Here is a 20402-nt window from a genome sequence, read left to right on the forward strand (position 1 = left end):
CTCCTCCGCCTCGATACCCCCCAGGCCCAGCGCCAGCGGGACAAGCGCCGCAGCGCACCCCGCAGCAGCCCCGCCCCGCCCGGGGCCGCCTTCTCCCGGCCCGAGCGCAGCCACTGCAATCGCCCGGCCGTCCAATCGATCGCGGCCTTTGGCGTCTCCGCCCGGCCGGTCGCTCCCGCCGGAGTACCGTGCCGCTCCGCTGGGCGCCCGGAGCAGGGCTCGGAGCAGAGGGTGGGCCGCCGCCTGCCGCGGAGCGACGCGGCCCCTGCACGCCGCAAAAGCGGGGGGCCCGTGCCCAGCAGAGACGGAACGCGAGACAGGGCGAGGATGATTCCGGGCTCTGCGCGCAGGGTCTGCTCGGGTGGCCCGCTGGGCGCCGGGGGACCCGTCCGATCGCGGCTCGGGCCCCGCTGTCCCTTCCGCGCCCGGCCCAATGGGCGGCGGGGACAGCGCCACAATAAAGGGCTGTTGGCTGCCGTGCCTGTGTGCGTTCCGCGGTAGCGCTGTTGCGAGTAGGCTCAGCCCCCCCGGGAAGCGAGCGGCCTTGGGGAGGCGCCAGGCTGCTGGTGGCGCGCTGAGCACTCCCGCCCGGCGGACCGCTCGGGCCGGGGCGCAGAGAGAGAGTGAACAGGCGAGACTTCCTCCTCCTCGGCCGCGAGCCGGGCAGTGGCTGCTCCCCTGGAGCAGCCGGCACTGCTCGGCACCGGCCTCTGCTGCCTGGCTGAGGGCTGCGCCCCAGCTGGAGGGTTCCCACGTCGCCCCTACCGCCCACGTCGCCCCTACCGCCCACGTCCCCCCGCGCGGACGCCGATCGCTCCTGTGTCCCCGCGGCGGGGCTGCTCTCGGGAAGCCGGGTGCCGCCGGCCGGCCCGAGCAGAGAGCGCTGCCGGTGGCCGCCCGCTCGGCGCCCCGGGAGGCACACTGCGCCGCCTGCCTCCTTGCTCTCGCCCGCCGGCGCTACAGCGGCGACCAGCTGCCCCAGTCCGCGGCCGATCAGGCGAGGCGGGCAGATGGGTGGCTTCTTCCACCGCCCCCTTCCTGCCTTCCTTCTCCTCCGCCCCTCCGCCGTCCCCACCATTCTCCGCTGCCTCCTCCCCCACCGCCGAGGCCACAGCCGCCGCCTCCGCCTCCCCCTCGGCTGCCTGCCTCCTCCTGGTGCACCCCCGAACCCGCGCTCGCTCCCGCTCCGGCTACCGTGGAGTCGCCATGAGCGGCGGTGCCGCTCGCTTGCCGCCGCCCCTCCACGGGCCGAGCCTGCCGGACCCGGGAGCGCGCAGCCAGGGACGGGGTAGCCCCGCCGGCCACGGCACACCCCGCGCCGCCTCGGGAGCCAGAGGCCCGCCACCAGGTGACCGGGAAAGGGGTCCCAGGGTAGGGGGAGTAGTTCCGGGCGTCGCACTCCAGCCCAGGAGGGCAGTCGGCCTGGAGGGGCCTCCCCGTTGTCCTTCGCAGCACCCGGAGTCGTGGCCGCCCCGGGGGTTCCGTCCCGGGGCGGGGGGTCGGGCAGCGGGACGGAGGAGACATTTTTGCCGGTCACAGCAGAGCGAGGCAAGTCGCGACGGGTACCCGCAGGCTCTCTGTTGCCCGGCCAGCCACGGCGTGCCCGGGCCCCCCTGCGCCTCGGTGGCCGGCGCGGCGATGGATTTCCCCCACCGGTTGGGATACGGCGTTGCGAAGCGCGGGCGGCCCGCCGTGTCGCCTCCAGTCGTCATACCGCTGCCAGCGCTTCCCCGCCCTGCACCCTCGTCTGCGGGCCGCCGGTGCAGCCGGAGGGGTTGCGCTGCCCCTCGGTGCTCGCCCTCGCGGTCGCGGCGGCTGCGTCCCGTGCGAGGCTTCGCTGTGCCCTCGACAGCGCCGAGGCCTGGCCGGCCCTGCCTGCCCTCTCCCTGCGGCGGCCGCCGGCCTTCAGCCGGCCCTCGGGCTCCGCTGTGCCGTGCTCCTGAAAGGCCTTGGCCCGGGAGGGGAAATGTGTCCGTGTCCCTGAGGCAGGCGCTGCCGCTCCCAGCGGGCTGCATGTGTTTGTGGGAGTCCACGGTTTACAATGGCAAGTCACCTCAAGTTTCTGCGTGTAGCTCCAAAATGCCTTGAAAGACAAGCTGCCTCTGTGGGAACCTCGACTTAGTGCCTTCTGGGCCCTTGACAGCTGCCCCTTAAACAGGTTCTTGAGTTTCCTGTTAGAAGTAGCTTGCAGCAGGGTCTCTCCAAGGAACTGGTTTTGGGGCATGTGGTTCACTTGTTCTGGACCTACGATGTTTTCAGGACTGAGGTCCCAACATCTGGGTTGATGTGCTTTTTGTCAAACACCAGAGCCACTTCCAAGACTGCACTGGAGTTTCCCACATGCTTAAATTTAAGTGAGTGTCTGTGTGGTTTCAGGGCTGGAGCCCTTAAGCCGTGTTTTGTGAATGGCAGCAAGAATGAAACTGTTTGTGTGTATATGAAGTTAGTAATTAGGAAGTGGTACGGGAGAACAACAGAAAACAAGACATAGTTCTTTGGGCCTGGAGGGTGAAGAAATGAGATACCTAATTAGTCTTTTCTTAGAATGTGTTTTTAGTGGTGCTCATGTTTTGGGACTTGGGTGATTTACAGGAGTCTGCAGTGTGGGTTTTTATACTGATGGAAATCTTGCTCTGAAGTAGAGTGGGTTTTATAGACAAGTTCCTCTTGAAATTTGTGGTTGACAGTATTTGAGAGAATTACCATGCAGAAAGTTGAAAAAGAACTTGAATTTTTACCTTCGAATTATCTTATATAGCTCAAAAATACCTTTTCCTGTGTGCTGAGACTACACAGCACATGGGGAAGATCTGTCTTCTCTGTTTAGCTATTTGGGTCTTCCAAATAAAATATATAGGAGAAAAATTTTCTTCCAATATAGGTGACCTGGAAATGGAGGTTTTACCTGATGAAACTGTATTTCAGCTTTTTGTGTTAAAATTGCTTGGACATTCTTGGTGTAGATGATAACCTTATCTTAAAACCCCTCCTAACCTTCCCACACTCTTAATAATCCAACAGAGAAATTGAACTAGTATGCTACTATTGGGGGATAAAAGGTCTTTTACTTGACATGATTTGGAAAATCTTGGTGGATAGAAGAACTGGAAACCTTATCATAGACTGACTTAATCAGGGGCCTAGTGTACAGAAACCTTACTGCTGGAGTAGGAAATGCTGAGCTTTTTCTTCTCCAAAACAGGAAGGGGCTTTTTGGCATTGTCCTGAAGTTTTGGTATTCACTAGCACAGATTTTGTTCTTTAAAGTCCTGTGCTCAATGGTAATTGGAATAGTCAGAACCAGTTTGCTCAAAAGAGCTCTTGCAGATGGCCAAGTTAAACTATTAAGTTTTACCATATACTTAAGTCACAGTAGCAGCTGAATGTTTGTTGTTAGTCGTGATCTCAAAAATCCATAAAGCGTTTTCTGGTGGTATGATCTCTGATTTGTCTTATTTTGAGATAACATGTCTAATTTACAGATAAATTTAGGAGATTTCTAGATCGGGGATGAGTAATGTATTTTTTTTTTTCTCAAAAGGGAAAGACTGTTATTTTTACTTCGTGAAAGTCTACCTGTTTCATTCAAATATTTGTCACCAGAGGAAAAAATGATGCACCAAACTCTGGCATCAGGGCCGAACTTGGATTGTTTTGCTGAGCATCCTCTTAGTTGCCCTCTTGAATTGGAGCTGTAGTCTCCAATTGGTGGTCCTAATATATTAAGTTTTCGTAAAAATACTGTAGGGTGATCTGGTCTTCAGACATTAGGGGTTAGTGAAATTACTGTAGTTTGCAAGCAAGGTTGAGAGACTGTTTAGTTTTTTTTTTCCCCCAGCAGAAAACCATTTAGTGATGCCTGGTTCTTTTGCTGATGTTGTTTCTTTTGTATTTTTCTATCAGTGTGTTTCTACAGAAGGAAGAGTCTCCATTAGTGAAAGAATATTGGACTAGAGAATGCTGCACTGAAGAGCTGATTCTTTGTTTCATTCAGGAAATTGATCCTGATCTTACAAGGCACTTCACCTTCCATAAAGTACTTTGCCTCCACTGGGGTACATGCATCTCCTCAGTGAAAAGGAGAAACTAACCTAGAGGCAAGGTTGTCAGCTAGGAAAACTGTGCCTATAGTTGAAATTCTCAGACCTTTTCAGCTTCACTTTTTTTTTTTTTTTTTTTTAGGTGAAGGTTTATATTAACATTCTCAGGTTTTGCAGCATTTGGAGAGGAAAGACGGCTTTTGAAAGTTCCAGTGTATTTAAGATACTGGTGTGCTGTTTCTAGCTGGTGAAAGCAACTTTTGCCTTAAACATATTTGTTATGCTTATCAACTTTTTGGATGTTGTCTGGTAAACTCTGATGAACTTAATATTGCATGCCCTCCTTATGTTGCAAAGCCTTGAGTTAGAATAACTTTGAAACTAAAATTAATGCTTAAGATGCACATGAGGCTAAGTTCTATTGGAAAATATTGTTATGAGGAGTCATGGGAGGAAGTGCTTATTTCAGCAGTTAACTAGGCATCTGCTAACTTTTTCAGTTTGGAGAAGCTGAAGCTGCTGATGAAAGGCTCAGTGCCAGTTTTTTAACATAGGCATAACTGCAGAATGTGAAGGGATGGACTTGCTTGTAATGTACTAATGTGTCAATCAAGTGCGGTAGAAACCTTTTTGAATTCATAGTGGTTCTGCCTAATGCTGTATATGCTAAAGAGCTGTAAGTACTAAAACTCCTTGTATGTTCATATTGCACATGTAAGCTTTTATAGAATCATAGAATCATTTCAGTTGGAAGAGACCCTCAGGATAGAGTTCAGGATAGAGTCCAACCATAACCTAACCTAACTCTAGCACTAAATCATGTCCTTAAGAACCTCGTCTAAACACCTTTTTAACACCTCCAGGGATAGCGACTCCACCACTTCCCTGGGCAGCCTGTTCCAATGCCTGACAACCCTTTCCGTGAAGCATTTTTTCCTAATATCCAATCTAAACCTCCCCTGACGCAACTCGAGGCCATTTCCCCTTGTCCTGTCTCTTGCTACTTGAGAGAAGAGACCAGCACCTTCCATGCTACAACCTCCTTTCAGGCAGTTGTGGAGAGCGATAAGGTCTCCCCTCAGCCTCCTTTTCTCCAGGCTAAACAGCCCGAGTTCCCTCAGCCGCTCCTCATCAGACCTGTGCTCCAGGCCCCTCACCAGCTTTGTTGCCCCCCTCTAAACTTTCTCTAGTACCTCAAAGTCCTTCTTATGATGAAGGGCCCAAAACTGAACACAGTATTCAAGGTGCAGCCTCCCCAGTGCCGAGTACAGCAGCACAATCACTTCTCTAGTCCTGCTGGCCACACTATTCCTGATACAAGCCAGGATGCTGTTGGCCTTTTTGGCCACCTGGGCACACTGCTGGCTCATGTTCAGCCAGCTGTCAATCAACACCCCCAGATCCCTTTCCACCAGGCAGCTTTCCAGCCACTCTTCCCTGAGCCCGTAGTGCTGCATGGGGTTGTTGTGACCCAAGTGCGGGACTCGGCACTCGGCCTTGTTGAACATCATACAATTGGCCTCAGCGCATCAATCCAGCCAGTCCAGACCCCTCTGTATGGCCTTTCTACCCTCCAGCAGATCAACGCTCCCACCCTATTTGGTGTCATCGGCAAACTTACTAAGGGTGCACTCAATCCCCTCATCCAGATCATTGATAAAGAGATCAAACGGAACTGGCCCCAATACTGAGCCCAGGGGAACACCAATCGTGACCGGCCACCAACTGGATTTGGCTCCGTTCACCACAACTCTTTGGGCCTGGCTCTCCAGCCAGTTCTTTATCCATCACAGAGTATACCCACCCAGGCCATGCACTGCCAGCTTCTCCAGGAGAATGCTGTGGGATATGGTGTCAAACGTGTTACTGAAGTCTAAGTACACAACATCCACTGCCTTTCCCTCATCTACTAGGTGGGTCACCTTGTCATAGAAGGAGATCAGGTTGGTCAAGCAGGACCTGCCTTTCATAAACCCATGTTGACTGGGCCTGATCATATAGTTGTCTTGTATGTGCCATGTGATGTTTCTCAAGATCATCTGCTCCATGATCTTTCCTGGCACCGAGGTCAGACTGACAGGTCTGTAGTTCCCCAGATCCTCCTTCTGGCTCTTCTTGTAGATGGGCATCACGTTTGCCAACTTCCAGTCAACTGGGACCTCCCCGGTTAGCAAGGATTGCTGATAGATAATGGAAAGTGTCTTGGTGATCACCTCCACCAGCTCTCTCAGCACCCTTGGATGGATCCCATCTGGCCTCGTAGACTTGTGGATGTCCAAATGCTGTAGCAGGTCACCAACCAGTTCCCTTTGTATTACTGGGGCTTCGTTCTGCTCCCCATTCCTGTCTTCTGGCTCAGGGGGTTGGGGACCTGGAGCACAACTGTTCTGACTATTAAAGACTGAGGCAAAGAAGGCATTTATTTTCTCAGCCTTTCCCTCATCCTCTGTTTCCCTCTGTATCCATCAGGGGATGGAGATTCTCCTTAGCCCTCCTCTTGTTGCTAATATATTTACAGAAACACTTCTTTCTGCCTTTCACAGTGGTGGTCAGCTCTACTTGGGCTTTGGCCCTTGTAATTTTCTCCCTGCGCCTTTAGCAGTTATGAATAATTACACTGTCTGTGCATCATATGTATCATTTTGTTCTCAAACGGGAAAGCAGTTACTGTGGCTTTACAGTGAGTGCCATTCTAGCATGCCTGGAGATAGATATGAGTTTTCTGATTTATGTCATGGTGATGTCTTCACAGCTTTAATAACTGTGTAAAATATAGTAAGATGGAAGATTAATTTCTTAGTAAGTACAAGTGAAGCACATTTACTATGTAGGTGATTTTGAAGAGCTGAGATTGATTTTTGTAGATTAAAACCAAACAAAACCCCAAACTGGAAACTAGCATTGTAGCACCTTTATTTGAACTTGATTAAAGTGTAATGTTTGTAAGTAAAGAAGTGGTTTGGTGGTACTTCTTGGTTAGAATTACTACAATATTGAAAACTTGTTACTATGCATGTTTTTTGGGTAGAAATAACGTGTCTTGGATACTAGATTGTAATTACGTTTAGTATCTCAGAATTATTTATTATAACGTTGGTGTGTTGGTTTTGCTAGTTTTGCATTATAAAGGAAGATAGACTTTGCTTTTTACATAAGGCAGTTGCACTCTGAATAGATTCTAGTAATCATGGAATTAATGTTAGCAGACAAACATTGACTGTTTATTTCAAGAAGCTGGTTGTAATAGAAATAAGTTGCGTATTCATGGGATTAATTTGGGAAATAAATGCAAATGTACTTCCTTAACAAATATTTTCAGATAATTTACATTCTTTTAAAGTCATTCTCTGACTACTCTATCACTTTATTTTTTGTTTCACTTTGACTTTCTTTGGTAAATTATTATGTAGTGCTTATATGAACTGGAAACGCTAATTTTATGGCCTGAAATTGTTCTGTGCCATAAATATACTGTATGAAGTTATTTTGGAGGTATGCTTTTTAGGTGCCAGCACAAACTAGCTCAAGTGAATCCCAGCTGATGTTGATATTCCGCCCCCCACCCTGCATACCCAGTTTCAGTATTTAAAAGTAGTATGAGACTGAGATAAATGTATTTTAGGGAAAATTAATAAAATAAAATTAATATATAGATATTTTAATTGTAGTTCTTGCAGAACAAACAGCTTCATCCTTACTCATACTGGCATATATTTCAAATGTAAAATATGCAGGAGCACAGGAATGAACAATTCCAAATTGTCTCTACAGTACAAATTTCAGTTTAATAATAGGAAAAAGACCAGATACAAATGTTTACTTTTGAAATGCATGCCCTGCTTTGCAACATTGCTTATAAGATAATCTAAATTATGCTTTTGGTCTAATCCATCAAGATACGGATTATTGTCTGCATCTGTTGATTCAGACTGGATCACCTACTTCAGCTGTCAGGACTGTGGGTTTGGGGATCTACACAGAAGCACATAATACAGAACTGCAACACAGCTGGCAATTGATTTGGTTTGTAAACTTGCCCATCTTTTGTTGGTTACTGCCTTGCCTAAAAGTTGTTATTTGCCTAGAAAAAGGCAGAGAGATGAATTTTTGTTAAGAGAAAGTGTGAGATGTGTGTGTTGATTTTTCTGCTGGTGTCACTCCAGGCATTAGTGAAGATGGCATGGATTTGTAGCTGAAAAGCAATATGGGTCTGATGTCTTGTACAGTTTTTTATTAGAGTTTGTCTGGTTTTGAAACTGATGGTCTCATCTCAATTAAAGTAACTAATAACAGGTAACGATTCAACGTGAAGTATAGTCTCAGTTCAAAGAAAATGAAGGTCAGGAAAAATTACAGGTATACATATATATGTGTATGTGTGTATATTAGCTTTGTTCCTGCCATAACAGTTCCCCCTTACATCTGCATGATTTTTCTGAATTTAATGACAATGCTACAACATTTGCATTTTCATATCCAGCTGAAGTTGTCATCGCTGGCACATTACATATGCTATTTAAGCCCTGAGCTATTTCTTTCCAAGGTGAAATTACTACAGGAAAAGAGCTAGGCAGCAGAGCAGTTAGGTAGCTTCACCCGTGCTTTCAGATGGGTGTAGAGACTGAAAAGTCAACACTCTTCTCAACATAGTTTGAAAAGTATGTTTGTCTTGTCACAAAAAGGTTAAAATGAGAAATTGCTTTAGAGAGTATTAATAAACACGATTGTGAACATTATAAATTCTGGGGAAAGCTGTGCTCAGTTAAAAAATAAAGCGTATTTTTTGTCTTAATATTTCATATTTAGTGTTGCTGCTTATACCGCCCTTTTTTCACCTGCAAATTATCTTGGCAAAGTGAAATCCATGAGTGCACAGGATCTTTTTGACCCATGTTTTTTTCCTGAGAATTGGTATTTTTTCTACCAACAGTATTGCAGCTTTTTTTCTTATTTCTTGTACCTCAGGTGTTTTAAGTGGTATCTCATCTAGCATCTACTTCATATCAGAAGTTCAGGTGGAGGTGTGATAACAGGAACAAAAATATTTTAGAAACCCCTAGGCATAATGTAACAAGACTAGGCCTAATGTAACAGGAACTTAATATGCAAACAGCAGCTCTATAGAAACTGGGCATGAGGCAAAGCGGCATGTCCTTGGTTTGCAAGCTGGGAAAGTGGAATGTTCCACTAAATGAATAAAGAGCTATGTGGCTTTTGCTGAGTAGCAACACAAAATGACAATATGCATGCTCAAGAAATTAGGTCAAGAAGCCGACACTGGGGCGGGGCAGAGAGGGGAGAGGCACCAGGCTGTGGAGACCCCCGGGGACCACTAGAGACCCCTGATGAAGACTCTGGAATACCAAAGATGGACTTCTGGCAAAGGGTGGGGTTATGGAAATAATTTATGTTTAATGCATTAACTAAGCGGTAGAGACAAATGAATATGCAATAGGAATATGTAATACATACCAAGAAGTGCGAATCATACACGTGCTCAATTAGAGGAACAATCCTGTGAGTGTCCGGCGCGCTGCAATAAAAGTGCCTGCTTTTTAACACTTTCAAAACAGTGTTGAAGGGTCTTTGTGCCTACTTGCCGGTATCAGATGTGTCGTCTAAAACCAACAGTTGTCAGTGTTAAGGTGGTGCAAGATGTGGGTGGGATGACAAGAAGGTGAAGCGCCAGAATGTCAGAGAGTATCTTGTGAGGTTTGCAGTAGGAGCTCCCTTTGCATGAGTATTCTAAGTGATGGTGCTGCTTTGTCCCACCTTTGCTTTTCTGGGTTTTGTTTTCTTGTGGTTGTTTTTTGTTGTTGTTGTTGCCTTTTCTTTTTTGACACCTCCTAGTTGCATTCTTCTGTGCTTGTTCTATTGTTTTCTTCTTTGTGTATCTGAAGTACAGTAAATGCTTGCTTGTTTAAATTCCCTGAATGAGGAAAATATCCTCCATTCTTAAAGGGAAACAACTGTTGTTCTTTTGCTCTGATGACTTAAAATAAAGTTTCCTTCTGGAAGGTACTTGATGTGTAATGTAGAGCAAAGAATGCATACTTCCGTTTATTTAGGGAAAGATGCAGGAAGTGGTTTTTGAAACACTAAGTCATAGGTATTTTCAGAAGTATTTTTAAGCAAGCACAATGTACTGCTTTTTTTTTTTTTTTCAGAGTTTCTCAAGTGCATCCATGTGCTCCAAATGTTCATTCTTAAAACACTCTTCCCTAGCTCATTCTCAGTTGAGAGCCTGGTGTCTCAGCTCTAAGCTCCTGGATTGCTGTTCCTGTTATCGCTGGCATCGTGTTTAGGTTGATCCTCTGCATCCTCCCTCTCATGCAAGCGCTTAACAGCCATGATGTATGATAAAGTAACATCTGTGATCAGTCTATTGGTGGTACAGTGTGTCAAGATGTTTCTCTGATTTCTCTTGTAAGGACTGGAGTTCTGCATCCACACAGATAATCTATGTTGCTTGCTGCATTGTTTAACAGCTGGCCTGGTCTTCTTGGTCATGGGCTGTCAGAATAACCACCCTTCAGTGAAACATTGTATTATTTCAGAGCTTAAAACTCTGAAGCATTTGGGCTTTGTCACCAGTTTCTGGGACAATCCCAAACTGGAAATGATAATCTTAAAAGGAGATGTACTCTATCACTTAAATTGAAAAAAAACCCAAAACAAAGTAGAAAAGCTTACTTGTATTGAATTTTTGTTCTTCTGTATAATGTACACAACTGTAGCACAAGGGTGTGCAGGCAGTATCAAGAGGAACATTACTTGACTTTTAAAGGGTGTTTATGATTGTTTTCAATATGCCTTATCAATACGGAAATTGCACTTTTTCTGTCATAGTACTGATTTGTGCTCCAGGGCACATTTTTTTGAAACAAGGGCAGGAAGAAGGATGTTAGTTATAGGTTGGTGCAAAAGTAATCATGGTTTTGGACTGCGAATTTTAAATCATTATAACTAGGCTCCAACACATCTTTATAAATCAAAATAGGAACCATTATAGTTAACACATTTTTGCCATGAAAAATAAATTTGTTTATTCCTTTAGGATAAACATCCATGCTTTGGGATTTGACAAACTCTTGGAAAGCATTTTCTGCATCCTGCTGTTTGTGGAAGTGTTTTCCTGCAAAAAGTTGTCAAGATGCTTGAAGTGGTGGTCAGTTGGTGAGAGGTCAGGTGAATATGGCAGATGAGACAAAACTTCGTAGCCCAATTTGTTCCACTTTTGATGCATTGGTTGTGTGACGTGCGGTCGGGTGTTGTCATGGAGAAGAATTGGGCCGTTTCTGTTGACCAGTGCTTGCTGCAGGTGTTGCAGTTTTCAGTACATCTCATTGATTTTCCTGAGCATGCTTCTCAGATGGAATGGGTTCACCGGGATTCAGAAAGCTGTAGTGGATCAGACCAGCAGCAGACCACCAAGCAGTGACCATGACCTTATTTTAGTGCAAGTTTGGCTTTGGGAAGTGCTTTGGAGGTTCTTCTCAGTCCAGCCACCGAGCTGGTCGTTGCCACTTGTCATATAAAATCCACTTTTCATCACATGTCGCTATCTGATCGAGAAATGGTTCGTTGTTGCTGCATAGAAGAAGACGACACTTCAAAACAATGATTTCTTTGTTATCGAGCTTTTTCACCTTTCCAATTTGCTTCAAATGCCAAACGACCATAGAACAACCTTACCAGCCTAGGGAGTTGTCCAGTCACATCCCTGGCCCCAGGGAGGCCGCAGACTTCCCGGTAGGTTGGGTACGGTTGGCATATTTGGCCCTCTGTTCCCTTCAGAAGGGAATCACCTATGAAAACTACCCTTCTTTTTGTCTTAACATGAGTGGTTTTGATGGGTTTTTTCATGGGTAGACAACCTTCCATCCCAGAAGGGCCTTCATGTGCAACATCAGCTGTCTGCCCATCCAGTTCCAGGGTCTTATACCTGTTGTGTACAGGTACCTGGGAAGCTGGGGCAGGCTGAGGGTGTATTCATCTGCTGCCCCAAGCAGTAACTTGTTTCCATTCTCCCCCATCTCCTGGGTCTCCCCTTTCAGCCTGGTTCCGAGAGGCTAGGGCATCCTTTGTCTGTAGTGCCATGGTTGGCTTCTGCTCCTGCCTCAGGGATTGTAGAGTGTGAGTCCACCAGTCAGTCTCCTCTGACTCCCTGATGCTCCTCAGCCTCCTCCCAAAGCCCTGTCGCCAGGCTGAACAGCTCCTTCACTTGGGCACATCGCCCACAGGTAAGCTCACTGCTTCTGTCAGTTCTTGAGCAGAAACTCAGGCACACTCTGCAGCTTGTGACCTGCATCTTCCCTCCCAAGCTCAGTTTGGGCAGCTGCATCAGTTCTTGCAGCCAGAGGGACCACAAGGGACGCTGAAGGCACAGCTCTTTGCCAGGTGGATACCATGCCTTCTGCTGTTATTAGCTCCTTGCTAGTGGGTGGTAGCCTCTGCTTGCAGTGGCAGAGTAGTTCCTGGTCATCCTGCTTGTGCTAATTGCCACGCCTCTGACTGCCACGCCCCTGTTTGCCCATCCTTTTCTCAGTGTTCCTGGTTGGCTTCAGGGACTGTAGTAGAGAAGTAACACTAATTTGGGACTCTTAGCTGCAGATGGCCAGAAGTGATTGTGAGAATTCAGTTTGCTTAGGCATACAAGTGTCCGCTTGTCTTGTGAGCTGTTTTTTTTTTTTTTTCATTTTTGATGGCTTCACCATGATAGTCTTAACATGCTTCTTCCCCACACATCCAAAAATGCCTTTTGCAATGGATATTTTCTGTAGAAAAGCTTTTGGGTAAAGTGTCAATAGCTGTTTGTATTTAAAGGAGTACTGAATGCAGAGGTATGTTTCTGCCTCTTAGTCCTCCTTCCTAACTGACTGGTGTACTGCTTTATGTACAAGCTGTCAGTTTTCTTTTGATAGACAAAAATGTGCACTTAGTTTTGTTTTTTTTTTTTCAGTCTTAGAGGTGTAGGGGATGTTAAGTCTCTCTTTACTGTCATACTTGTACACTTTATCAGAAGGTGCCAGATAAATGATTTGAGAGATATGTTGTTCAATAACGGGAGAATTTTTTATAAGCTTTTAGGGCATGTGAGATATTTACAAATAAACAAAAAATTTAAAATATATTCACTGACATATTTTCATCTTTTTCTGTTAGTCTTTCACTAACAAGTATTTATGTGATGAGTCTACTAGAGCATAAATCTTCTATAGTATATTTAAGGAAAAATGGTACAAACAGTATTTCAGTCAGTAACATATAATATGAGCATAGCAGACAGTAGGCAAAGAGCAAAAAACTGTGGTATATGACTGTCACAGAGGCACCCAAAAAGTCAATTTAGGCAAACAACAAGTTCTAAACCAGACTTTTTTCTAGCTGGAAAAGTATAGCAAATAAACTGACCAGAAGCAGGGTTTATACAGTTATTTAGGACTCCAACAACATAAACCACAGATTTGGATATCAGTTTGAGCAGATTATTTGGGCATGACTTCATAAGAATAATGAAGATCCACAGCATGCACACATTTGCTCACAAGAAACAAAACCAGAGGCCTCTTTCTCAAGGGTACCCAGAAGAAACAAACCCTTGCCTGGGTTAGGCAGGGGCTCACTCAATGATATATCCAGCAGAGAAAAACAACCACTCACCCAAAGGAGGAGGTGAGGCACACTCAATCCTGGGAAGTCTCCTTACACAGTGTCCTAGGCTAAGGGGAGGGCTCCAGTTCACAGACCCGCTGCTCTGAGAAGACCACTTGAAGGGGGTCTTCAGCGAGGACCTAATTTTGTAGTCTGGTCAGATCTGGCTGTGGTCATTACAACACGGTCAAGAAGCTTCTCAGCTTCTCTGGGCACCTCCTTTGTTGAGGACCCTGTCGATTAACTGAGGGTCCTACCCCTCTTGCCCCCCAGCCGGGGGGAGGTGAAGTCACCCTGCCCCCAGTGGGGCAAGATGTGACTGCCAGCACCATCCTAGGTGTGTACATGGGGACAGGAACAGTGGGGCACAAAAGGTGCTGAAGAGCCATCAGCTGCCCTCTTGAAGGCTCCGGATCTCAGGGGACGTGCAACTGCCACAATTACCTCCTCAGATTGCCTTCACTTGTGAGTGTGAATTTGGCATTCTCTGTAAAGCTGTGATGCTTGTTCTTCTAGTCCTCTTTCTGTGTAAATAGCTCCTGACCTGATGGAGGCTTTCTCATTTCTTAAAAAGAACTGTAAGAAATCAGTGGTTAAGTAGCAGATAAATTAGTCTGTTCTCTGAAGAAAACACTATAGAGGGAGCTGATGCTGTTCTTTTTGGCTTACTGACCCATGGACATAGGTAGTTCCTGGGCAGTTAGCCAGTGATCTGCTTCCAGACAGCTGCAGGGTATGGTCTCTCTTAGAGGGACATAAGAAATAATGGAGTGTATAAAGGACTAAGGAAACAAAATGAATTGCAGGGAATGGAACTTGTAAACATTTGGAGGGCAACTGCGTTATTGCAGGGAGGGAGCATAAAAATACAGAACAAAAATCCGTGAAAACTACTTTTCATTAATTCCGCTGCTCCTGTAACTACTGATTTATTTTGAGAATCACTCTTAAAACATCAGTGCTATAAAAGAGAATTTTCAGAGTAAATGCATTGCCCATATTGTTATGGACTTGTTTAATGTGAATTAACTGAAGTGTCATCTGTATCTGTTGTTAACCAGCTGCATAGAGGCTGTGTGGCAAGATGTGCAGTGAGGCTGAAAGAGGATACCAGAATTTTCTGAAGTTCCTGAGTGTCCAGCTAGATTGAGACGAAAGTGGCCTTAAAGCATTTTGAAGCAAAGACTTGTGCCATTTGTTTCATTTATTATTCTTTAACATTACGTTTCCGTGTTAGGTCAAGTGTTTGTTTCCTACCAGCTATGTTTTGGATGCTGCATTTTCTGTTTGGCACTGATGCCCCAAAGAGACAAACATTTCTAGTAGCTTAGGTCTTCCTTACCTTTGTGTTTCTCCCTTTTTTGCTCTTTTACCTTTTGTTTTTTCCCTCAAATTTAATAGCAACGAAAAGAGGACTAGCAAAGAAGTCTAATAGTCTGCATCAGTAAGCAAAGCATTGGAAAGCATTCTATAATTGTACAAGGCCATAGGAGAACTTTGTTTTCAAGGTACCATGTCTGGTTTTGGGGCCTTTTATTTCTCTAGAGATTTTCAAATTAAGGCAGATTGTCTAGCAAAGAGATGCCAAAATGATTGCCTGCTGAACTATTTTTAATTTTGATGTTCTAAAAATCTTGAGTTTATGCAATTTGGAGAAGAAATGCTGGCTAAGGTTTGTTGCACCTCTGTAGAGAGAGGGCCTAGAATCACCACAGAAGATTTTATGATCTCTGTAGACAGCAATAGGTGAAAATACTTAAATATGTTTTAGAACAGTTGAGATGACTGTTGTTGGATGTCTGTGTACTGACATGCTTCGATTTTATTATCCAGCATCTTTGGAGTTATTGCTTACGTTTCGTCTGTGCTAGAAGGTTAGGCTATGCTAACTTAATCAATAGCTAAAGTGGCAAAGGTGGTCTTTGCAGACAAGAAATTGACTTTGAATTGCTCATTGTGGAGAGTTTGTCCTGTTCTGAGAAACAAAGTAATTGGTAAGAACTTTTTGGCCTGATAACCCCATTGTTCTTGAGTTATAGACACAGTGCACCTGGAGAATCACTGTTTACCAATACACTTGCCTGTCCTCTCATGTAGACCACCAGCTCACAGATGCTTGAAATTTGAAGTTATGTTCTATTTGGTATTGAAAAGAATTTTCCATCCATGTTGGGGGCCCAGGTGGTGCCTTTTTGGAGTGCTTCAGCCTCCTTGCCCTGGTAGTCTTTGTGTTCTACAAGACATTCATGGTTTATGCCTTTCTCTTGCTTCACCTAATTTCTGCTGTCTTGGTTTTGTTGTTCCTTGTGTTCGAAAATTTTGTGCTCCTCTCAGCTCTTTTGACAAGTCACACTGGAACTTCTGGGATTGATCTTATTGTTTTCCAGGCTTTTCCATTGCTTTTGCTACCTCCCAATCCAATTAAGCTTGTCCTTTTCAAGGCTATTGCTGAAAGAACGAATTTCAAAGTGTAATAAAAATGCTTTGGTGGGCTGCATTGCACCTCTTGCAGATTATTTTCTTCAGCGTTCTTGTGGCCACTAGAGCTGTTTATGTTGTCATAGGAACAGTGGCATCAAAATGGGAGAGCTATCACGTAGCCTTAGGAGAGGGAAAACTGGGACATATAGATACCTGTTCTCAAGGGCTGTCCAGAGGTCTCAATGGAAAATACAGCTAGCAGGCTGAGGTTGAAGAAGCACCAGTAGGATACATGTTTCTGGGATGTGGAAGTGATCTGAGCTCTGCTAAACAAAACGTTGTCTTGCTCCAACTGCTTGGACTCCCTGTGAAAATTTTGTATGAACACTAGAAAACTGGGCTTAGAACTTGGTTTTTATGGTGTTATCAAGGAAGCAAACTGCTGTTGTTATGAACTTATGACTCACAAAAATAAGGTGAAGTGGATTGTAGATGGTGCATATATTTAAAAAAGAAATGTGGCAGTCTGATCTCTTGTTAGGTCTGAATTCCTGGAGTTTTGCTCTGGATATGGCATATTTTGTGTTCCAAAAACTTGGGTAGTGAGAGCGTAAATTCTAAGTGTACTCACCTAGGCAATGCAGATGTTACGTTCCAGAAAACTTTGTGAAATAGAGCAGATGCAGACAGGTTTTCAGGAGGTTTGCTGTACTGTGTCCAGAAGTGTAGGCGTAATTCTCTTCATCAATGATGAACACACATGCTTCAACTTTGCAAATCAAGTAGCATGAAAATAGAACTGATCTGTGACCTGTTGGTCTGTGTTTGTTAATTTAACTGCTTTATGCCTATGAGGAAGGAGGCGTAAGTGCTCCTGTACTGCAACGTGTATTTGGAAGGTGGGAGCCAAGAGACATGATTCCTGTAGACTTCCAAAAGTCCAGTGGCTGTTCTCTGTTACTAGAGAGAGGCTACTGGTAGGCTTCCTTCGCTTCTGGAGATGGCCCAGAGGCTGTTGAAGTAGGAGCAGCCCTGAGAAAATGGTAGTGTGCCAAAGCAAAGATGGATATCTCACAAGTCACAAGGTCATTGTTCATTCAAAGTCTCCTTTAAATATACATATACATTTCTGTTGAATAATCTCTATTTTCCCACTCGCTACTGTTATTAGCATAGTGGTGCTCTCAAAGAGGCATTGAAAGTTCAAAATGTGCACAACTGGTGATAAATCCAGTGTCTTAGGTTCTAACTCTCTTCTGCCTTGCATGTTTTCAGTTGTTTGTTTGCTGCTAGAGACAAACACCCTGTGCTTTTGGGAACATACCTCAGTATCTAAACCGGTCACCTCTGTATCTCTTAAAACAATCAACAGTTAGCAGTGGTCACATTCCTTGACTTCTGATTGCTTCACTGCATTATTTAAGGTATAAAAAGATGTACTGCTAAGGAGGAAACTGGCTCTGTGTCATCCTAGATTTATGTATGTTGAAGGCATTGTAAACTTTACAGGGTTCTTTTGTGAAATTTGTTGACAATATTTAACTCTACTAGCTAATAACTTGCTATTGGGGCTGGCTGACCTGGTTGCTTAGATACTTCTCTTCCAGTTCAACTGAAATATGCCTGAAAGTAAACTAGACTATACATATGTTTTTAAATCTATGTATATACATAGTGCGTAAATCTGAGAGCCCTTTGTACCTGGATTCTATAGAGGTATGCCTTCATTAAAAGCAAAAGTAGTACTGTGTTCAGTTGTCTAGATCCTGGTAATAGCAGTCACCATCAGGAGTTAGTCACTTAAAATGACCACATAGACTAGGTATAATTGCAGTAACTTGCCTTTTTTTTTCAAAGTTTTTGTGTATCTAATAGAGTTTGAACTCAAATGGGTGTTTTTGCTGTTAAGCTGCTGGATAAACAACTGAAACCTGCTGAGCTATGTGGTTATGTCACAGGTACTGGCTGACGTGCATCTGTGTTGCTGCTTTTGCTTTCAGATGTTACCGTGAGTATCAGTTGGAGCACAAGGAGCTATGGTAATAGGAGTGTTTGGGAGAGCTGGGTCTTATTTGCTTGAGAAAGGTAAGAGTGTGATGGGATTGTGGGAACTCCTGATGGAACAGAGTGAGAGTGGGTGATAACTAGCCAGGCAAGACCACCAGGAAATGTGAACTTACTAAGTTCAAAGAAAAAATGCCAGAAGTTGAGAACTGGCAACTATAGTGAGGGAAACACTAAGAAATCCACTAGAAAGAAAAATAGAGCTGATTACTTCTGTAGCCTGTTGCTGAATTAGGAGATTTGAAGAAAATTCAAGAGTGCAGTTACATTGCGCACAACATAAAAAATTAGAAACTATGGCAACTAAAATGAAATCCTGTGCAGAAAGAAGGTTATCATGTTGTGGTGAGTTAACTTTGGCTGGATGCCAGGTGCCCACCGAGCCGCTTTTAACACTCCCTGTCCTCAACTGGACAGGGGTGAGAAAATATGACAAAAGGCTTATGGGGTGAGATAAAGACAGGGAGATCACACAGTAAGTACAGTCACTGGCAAAACATATTCAGCTTGGGGAAATTAATTTCATTCATTGACAATCAAAAGTCAGAGTAGGATAATGAAAAATAAATCTTAAAACATCCTCTCCTCACCCCTCCCTTCTTCCTGGGCTCAACTTCACTCTGGACTTCTCTAGCTTCTCCACCTGTGTAGCAGAGAGGGATGTGGAATGGGGCTCGCAGTCACTTCATTACATGTTGTCTTTGCTGCTCCCTCCTCTTCATGCTCTTCCCTGGCTCTAGTGTGAGGTCCCATGGGAGTCAGTTCTTCATGAACTTCTCCAACATGAGTCCTTCCTTTGGGCTGCAGTTCTTTACAAACTGCTGCTGCAGCATGGGACCCTTCCACAGGGTGTGCTCCTTCAGAAATGTACTGCTCCAGCAGGGGTCCCCTGCCAGGAAACCTGCTCCAGCGTGGGCTGCTTTTTCCATGGGTCCACAAGTCCTGCCAGGAGCCTGCTCCAGCATGGGCTCTCCATGGTGTCACAGCCTCCTTCAGGCGCATCTGTCTGGTCTCGCATGGGCTGGAGGTGGATCTGTGCTCCAGCACGGGCTGGAGGTGGATCTGTGCTCCACCGTGGACCCACATGGACTGCCAGAGGACAGCCGGCCTTGCTGTGTTCTGCACCATGGGCTGCAGTGAACTCTCTGTTCTGGCACCTGGAGCACCTCCTCCCCCTTCTTCTTCACTGGCCTTGGTGTCTGCGGAGTAGAGTCTTCTCTCTTGGCTGCTGTTGCACAGCCATTTTTACCCCTTCTTAAGTGTGTTTTTCACAGAGGTGTTAACCACCATTGCTGATTGGCTCAGCTTTGGTGAGCAGCAGGTCTGTCTTGGTGCTGGCTGGCATTGGCTCTGTTGGCCATAGGGGAGCTTCTGGCATCTTCTCACAGAAGCCACCCCTATAGCCTCCTGCTACCAAAACCTTGCTGTGTAAACCCAGTACAACATGACCTGAAATAGAGATCTGGAATTATTTACATAGATAACCAATGCAGGCAAACATTGCCTGTCTGTATGTGCTTATCTCTCCTTTGACTACACAAACAATTTAGCTCGTAATTTTGTCACAACTCCAAGAAAGGTCCTTCAAGAAGGAAACACAACTACTTTCCATATGGTGTCCTGAGGCACGGTGAAGTGTATGAAGAGCTGAGTGAAAAAGCTAATGTAGGGGAGCAAAGTGAACTTAGCACCTTGTATTTTTTTGTGTGTGATTACTTATAACTTAAGCAGTTTGCTGCCTGGAAAATTTCTACAGCTGAAAAGGATAATGTAGTTGATCCCAAACACACATTTTTTCTGGGTTCCTTGTCCTATAGCTTGGATCTAAAATTGCAAATGAGTTACAGAGCAGCCATTGTTTTGAATAAAGAAATGCATATATACAGAAGGATCTAAAGGCTATGAATCCTGCTGATGTTCTCTAGATTACTCACTAGTCAGAAATCTTCGGCTACTGTAAGTTTGCCATGGGGGAAAAGTCTGGAATTGTAAATGCTAAACCAAAACCTTTTGATGTAGAGAGAGATTGATACATTGTGTCTTTTGCTTAATTTATGGTGGGTTCAGATATTTAACTTTACCCAGAAGGCTTCCAGAAACTCGTGGGGTTTTTTTGTTGTGGTTGTTCTGGTGCTGTTTTGGTTTGTGGTTTGTTGTTGTTGTCGTCCCCTTTGTGTTTTTATTTGTTTGTTGGTTTGGGGTTTTTTGGTTTTGGTGTGGGGT

General features: G+C 45.1%; 1 protein-coding gene across 5 annotated transcripts in view; it reads left to right on the forward strand.

Moving 5' to 3' along the window:
- Positions 1 to 1126: 1126 nt before the first annotated feature.
- Positions 1127 to 20402, forward strand: part of RNF38 (ring finger protein 38) — a 133884-nt gene continuing 114608 nt past the window's right edge. For 4 of the 5 annotated variants that reach the window (XM_065656137.1, XM_065656138.1, XM_065656143.1 and 1 more), the window contains exon 1: positions 1127 to 1348. In XM_065656137.1, coding sequence (XP_065512209.1) covers positions 1207 to 1348 — 142 coding nt within the window. In that variant the 5' untranslated portion in view covers positions 1127 to 1206. The remainder of the gene's footprint in view (positions 1349 to 20402) is intronic. The other variant, XM_065656139.1, reaches the window with a different exon arrangement.

This window comes from Caloenas nicobarica, chromosome Z (genome assembly GCF_036013445.1).
Source record: "Caloenas nicobarica isolate bCalNic1 chromosome Z, bCalNic1.hap1, whole genome shotgun sequence".
Taxonomy (NCBI): Eukaryota; Metazoa; Chordata; class Aves; order Columbiformes; family Columbidae; genus Caloenas; species Caloenas nicobarica.